At 38.6% G+C, this 6,112-nt stretch overlaps 1 protein-coding gene across 1 annotated transcript in view; it reads right to left on the reverse strand.

Moving 5' to 3' along the window:
- LOC106873036 (filamin-B) overlaps nt 1-6,112 on the reverse strand; it is a 164,815-nt gene that overhangs the window by 120,502 nt on the left and 38,201 nt on the right. Inside the window, exon 2 of the mRNA XM_052974705.1 lies at nt 890-1,079. Within this exon, the coding sequence (XP_052830665.1) occupies nt 890-1,079 (190 nt within the window). The remainder of the gene's footprint in view (nt 1-889; nt 1,080-6,112) is intronic.

Here is a 6,112-nt window from a genome sequence, read left to right on the forward strand (position 1 = left end):
ATATATATATATATATATACCTATATATTTAGAGTTATATGTGGCTATGGTATGCCCAAATATGGCTATAATATGCATCTCCAGCCTGGAACCCTCATTTTTACCAGTAGGGGGGTACCGAACGTTATAAAAAACAACAACAACACTGTTTATAACAGACAACACGGCAAAAGGCAGCATTCTCGCCCCCTGTAATTGATACTATAGCCAAACTGAAAAAGAGGCATTGGTGATTCCCCCCCCCCCCCTTGTAATTGATATTATTGTTACAGGCACAGTGTTACCAAGCCTAGGAATGCTTGTAACAATTTGACAATCGTTGGGGGAAGTATATTCCATATTGCTATTGCTCTTGATGGGTCTGGCCTTTGTGCCTTCGTCCCCTTTCATCAATTAGCTCTGGTATTTGATTTTTTTTTTCATCAAAAATTCATTTTTTTTCTGTAAGTCTAAACCCGTATTCTTTTATTTTTCCAAATACTTATGGTCAAAGTTTTGCTCCACTGACTCTCACTTCATCAAAATATTGAGATAAGCAATAGAGAAGTTGCAATCATTTAACATTGCGTCCATTACTTGCTGGAATATGGCAGGTGCCACTGTTACTCCAAAAGGAAGTTGCTTGAATTTATACAGTCCACGGTGTGTGTTGATTATTAAAAGGTGTGTGCAATCTTGCTCTACTTGTACCTATAGATAGGTCTTCGAGAGGTCTAACTTCCAGAAAATCTTTCCTTCATTTAATCTTGAGAACACTTATGGGATTGGTAATGGGTAGTTCACCATTTAAGATTTAAGGAAAGGTAGGGAGCCATACTTTCTTGATCCCTTTGATCCTTAAAAGGTAAACCCGTTGTATCTAATGTAAAAGAAACTGGATTTTACTTACTGCAAAGCCACTCCGTCATTCCAGCTGCTGCTGAAATTCTTGATAGAACATTTTGGAAGAGCATATTGTAACCAAATCAACATCATTTTCTTCGGTGGGAATTTTGTTTTTCCGATTTGGTAACGAAGAATTAAATGCCATATTAAACCGAGGATCAACTTGAGGTTTCCTTCTACTATGTCTTCAGCTCCTGACAAAGAAACAAAGATAAACGCCATTAAACTCAGAGGAAGAAAAGGGAACGGTTAAAAGAAAACCGTGAAAGAAAAAAAAATAATGAAAAAAAAAACACCATGGTTGATTCTTCATTCTTTGATGTGGTTGAACAACCAATCGTAACCAGTTGGGACTATTGTTGAATACAAAACGTGGCTTGCAAGACCTTTGGGTAGTTTTCCCGAGTCACCCTCTCACCCTTGGACGCCAAACCGTCACAGATTTTCCCATTTATATCTCAGCGGACTGAAATGAAATGAAATGTTTTGCTCAATAATACAACGCACAACTTGCCTGGGAATCGAAACCACGATCTCACGATCGTGAGTGCAACGCCTAAACCACAGGATCATGCGCCTAGTGCAGTGGTTGCCAACCTTTTCATCACCAAGGGCTCCCTTTATTTAAATGAGTTTTCCCACAGATCCCTTTTAATATGCTTATCCTTATGTATATATGAAATTTTGAATTTAGTTCATGGGCCCCCAGTACTACCTTTGCAGACCACCAGGCGTCCAAGGACCCCAGGTTAGGAACCATTGGCCTTATTAGTCTACATCACGTTGAAAATACCGGTTCTCGTTCATGGGTAATGAACGTGAACAGATGTGTAACTGTCGTAGTGATTGTTTAGCTCCAGTTAAACCAGTTTCAAGTAAATCTTTGGTCAGAAGGTAATCATTCAAGTCATGGCTACTTCGTCCTGTCATCAATGATAACTTAGCCCGTATTATATCGTCCCATCGGCGTTGGTGTGTTAACGACCTCGTAACTTAGCCGTTCAGCAAAAGAAACTGATAGAATAGGTACCAGGTTTTAAAAGAAAAAAGTATTGCGGTCCACTAATTCGAATAAAATTTCTCAAGGCGGCGCCCCAGCATGATCGCAGTCTAATGACTACAACAAGTAAAAGATAAAAGAATATTTGGTGTAAATAGTGATGTTCGACAGGTTTCAGATTTTTAATATTTTTTCTTAAGGCGGCAAAGTGGCAGAATTGTTAGCATGCTGGGCAAAATGATTAGCAGCATTTCGTCCGTCCTTGGGGGATGAAAACTGTGTAGAAGCCAGTCGTGTCTATGTGTGATTGGGTGTGTCCTGCACCGCTTGACAGCTGGTGTTGGCTTCTTGACGCCAATTTAGTGGTTCGGCAAAAGAGACCGATAAAATAAGCGCTGGGATCGATATATTTCAGTAAACCCTTCAAGCCGGTGCCCCAGCATGGTCGTAATCAATTATCCATCTCTTTGACCGATATTTGAAGTGTTTTGCCTTGGTTTGAAATCGATAGAAATTGAGTGGAATCGATTTAAAGCTTATCTTTCAAGGACAACAGCGATAAGGACGACTGGAATTGATTATTGGTTATTGTAGGCAGGAAAAGCTTTAAGATCCGGATATGAATGCACGTGTCTTAGTGGTTTGGGTAGTCGGTTTATGATCGTGACGTCGTGAGTTCAATACCTAGCAGTGCTTTGTGTCCTAGAGCAAGATGCTTTATTTCGCGTTACTCCTGTCAAAAAGGAGTTGTACCTGTACTTCAAAGGGCTACTCGTGATCGCAAGATCATGGTTTCGATTCAAGGACTGGGTGAGGCGTTGTGCCCTTAAGTAAAACACTTCACTCCACATTGTTCCAGTTAATTCAGCCACAAATGAATTACTTCTTTGTGACGGACTGGCGTCTCGTTCAAGGTGGAATGTTGCGATCTCGTTCACTTATACACCGGGTAACCAGACCTATTTGCCCTGGGACTCGAGACAGTAATGTCGAGAAGTTGACGATGATGATGATAACGAGTGTAATTTGAGTGAGATTTGACTGGTTGAGTGACAACAAAGAAGCTTTCACATTGACTCACGACAGACATGCACAAACAGATGAGTCACTCATCGCTATGGAGCGATGAGTGCTATTTCATCTATCGCAGGTCACGGAAAATAAAATGTCAACCCATTGAAGCCATGTGGTCTACTAACGACCCTCAAAGATAAAGGGACAAATAAATAGTTTCTTTATAATGAAATTGCTGTGCACATGGTCGCGTGGTTAAGAAACATTCTTTGCAGCCGCGTTGTTACGAGTTCAGAATTTTGAACAAGTGTCTTATTATAGCCCCAGGCCGACCAATGTCTTGTGAGTGAATTTAGTATGTGGAAGCCCGATGTACATATTCATGAGTGCCTGTGTTCTTCCAGCCATTTGACAACAGGCGTTGGTTTGCTTACGTCCGCGTAACTTAGTGATTCGGTAAAGAAACCGATAAAATAAATAGAAAAATTATATGTACTGGAGTTCATTTGGTTGACTAAACACCAGCATAGTCACAGGTCAATGACTGAAACAAGAGAAAAGATATAGTGTTTGGAGAGAGAGAGAGAGAGAGAGAGAGAGAGAGAGAGAGAGAAGAGAGAGAGAGAGAGAGAGAGAGAGAGAGAGAGAGAGAGAGAAAGAGAGAAAGAGAAAGAGAGAAAGAGAGATAGAGAGAGAAAGAGAGAAAGGAAAAGCGAATGTGTGTGTGTGAGGGCAAAGGGAATTGCTGAATTACATAACTCATGATTTTCTAGAGATTATTGCTAATTCTAATCGAACATCTTCAACATGGAATCGAAACTTCAATGTAGTTTTCTTTGGAAGTTAACTTCTTCATCTGGCTACTTGTTATCTCCCCCACCCCACTTCCACGCACGATAATTTCTTTTTGGCGCTTTTCTCGTTTGCATCCAGTGATAACATTCCCATCACTGGATCTACCAAATATTTTTAAGAGTGCATTCACCACAGAAGCCAAGAAACAAACAAAAATGCAAAAATGTTTTTCGCGAGTGGACACAATAACAGAATTTCAGGGGAGTGAGAAATATGAAGATGTGGCATTGATGCCTTTTCTAAAAGGCTTTAAACGAGTAGGTTGAGGTGAAATGGCCTCAGAGGAAAATAAAAAAGCTTGTTGATGTCTCGTCATTCCAAAAGCTTTTCATTGCTCTGCGATGTTTGTCGCATCACAGTCGTTGTTGCCGTTTAGCCCTCGGTTAACCCTGACCCAGTAGACATATGATCAAAGATGGTCATATGATCAAAGATGGTCCAACCGTGACCATCCAGTTTTTTTTTCTTTTTTTTGAAGGCATAATTTAAGATTAGGATTATATTTTCCATTGTGCCCTTTAAGATATCAAAGCTGCGGTTTTGAAACAACGCGTTGCAAGGGGTCTCTACGTACGTCACAGAATGTTTAAAAAAATAAAATCTAAAGATTTAGACAAACCATCCTAATGCTGGAGCGTCTCGAAAACTTGTTATAGACCAGTTTATGAAATAAAGTAAGGCAAGCACTAGTTTTCTTTGTAACTCTCCCCGCTTATATTTCTAAATTTGAAACAGCCTTCTTTCTTCTTAATTTTCCATACGAACTGCTCTAATAATTTATTTGTTATCTTGTGTGTCACAATGACAAAACGATCGACAACTCTAACAGGTAAACGTGATTTAACGAGGATTTAAATCTTAGTTTTAGCAGATCTAGCGACGGTTAGTTAGTCAAGTCTCACATTCTCTCTCTCTTTCTTTCTTTCTTTCTCACGCACATATACAAATATGCACACATGAACGCATATATTTATAAGCATGAATGCACACGTCTGTAAACATGAATGCTTTCATGAAATAGAATATCTTCCAGCTGACACGGTCTGCCATTTGAATGAAAACTGATAGTAGTTCTCTTTAGGTTTCTGAAAATCTTGGGTGGGACAACATTTGTTCCTTAACGCAAGTGTAGAAAATGAAAGGTGTATTAATTGCAGCAACATCAAAGACAAAGTATGTTTAAGCGTCAACACACACTCTCTCTCTCTGTATGCATATGCGTAGGTATATATATATATATCGAAACAAGGTGGTAAAAATAGTACTCGGATACCAGAGGTAGAGCAATATGCTTTATGAAAAAGCAGCAAAAATATCATAAAACTGTTACTCAGAGTTTCACGTTCCCGTCTGTGGGACAGTTTATATATACATATATATGTGTGTGTGTGTGTGTGTGTGTGTGTGTGTGTGTGTGTGTGTGTGTGTGTGTGTATACGTGTATATATGTGCACACGTGTGTATGTATGTATGTATACATATACTTGAGTATGTGCATGTATATATATATATATATATATATATATATATATATATATATATATATATATATATATATATATATATATATATACATATATATACATATATATACACATGTGTGTATGTATGCATATATACTTGTGTGTATGTGTGTACGCATATATATGTGTGTGTATGCAAATATGCGTTTCATCGTATATCTATGCATGTATACGTCTGTCTGCCTGTCTATCTCCCCCTCTCTCTCTCTATAAAACAACAATCTTCATATGCTTAACGTCGATATACTTAAATCTTCCAGGAACATTACTTTGTGATCCTAAAAACGATTGAATATACTAATTTAGCCCTAGGTATAATGACTGAAAAACAAAGACAGGTTGACCACAGCTCGAACCCCGATCGGACGATTAAAATTTGTTATCGCCCTTACCTTCTATATAGTCTTGCATCAACCCTGATAGAACAGAGACATATATGATCAAAGATATTCTAGCCGAAATCATCCCACATTTGCTTTGTTTTTCCAGGTAAAGCGTAGCTCAGACAACATTATTCAATGTGTCCGTCCCTCATCAAGGACGATAGTGAGTGCGTGTGAATTGAGGGATATTTTAGCCACTGTTTCTAGCAGATCGAGTGACCGCGAAGAGGCTTAATTGTTTGTTGGTTACAGGATTCATCATTGATTGTTGTGGCATTTATGACAGAACCATTTTAGTTCATGAGAAAACCCATTTTATAGGAATTTCAAAACGTGAGTTCGCTTTTCCTTGTGTTTTATTTCTAAAGACGCTCTCCATTGTAAACGTGTCATGTACTTGAATATTAATATGGCACGCTTTGAATGAAATACATTCTTGGTTGGATTTTATG

The sequence above is a fragment of the Octopus bimaculoides genome, chromosome 19, assembly GCF_001194135.2.
Source record: "Octopus bimaculoides isolate UCB-OBI-ISO-001 chromosome 19, ASM119413v2, whole genome shotgun sequence".
Classification (NCBI taxonomy): Eukaryota; Metazoa; Mollusca; class Cephalopoda; order Octopoda; family Octopodidae; genus Octopus; species Octopus bimaculoides.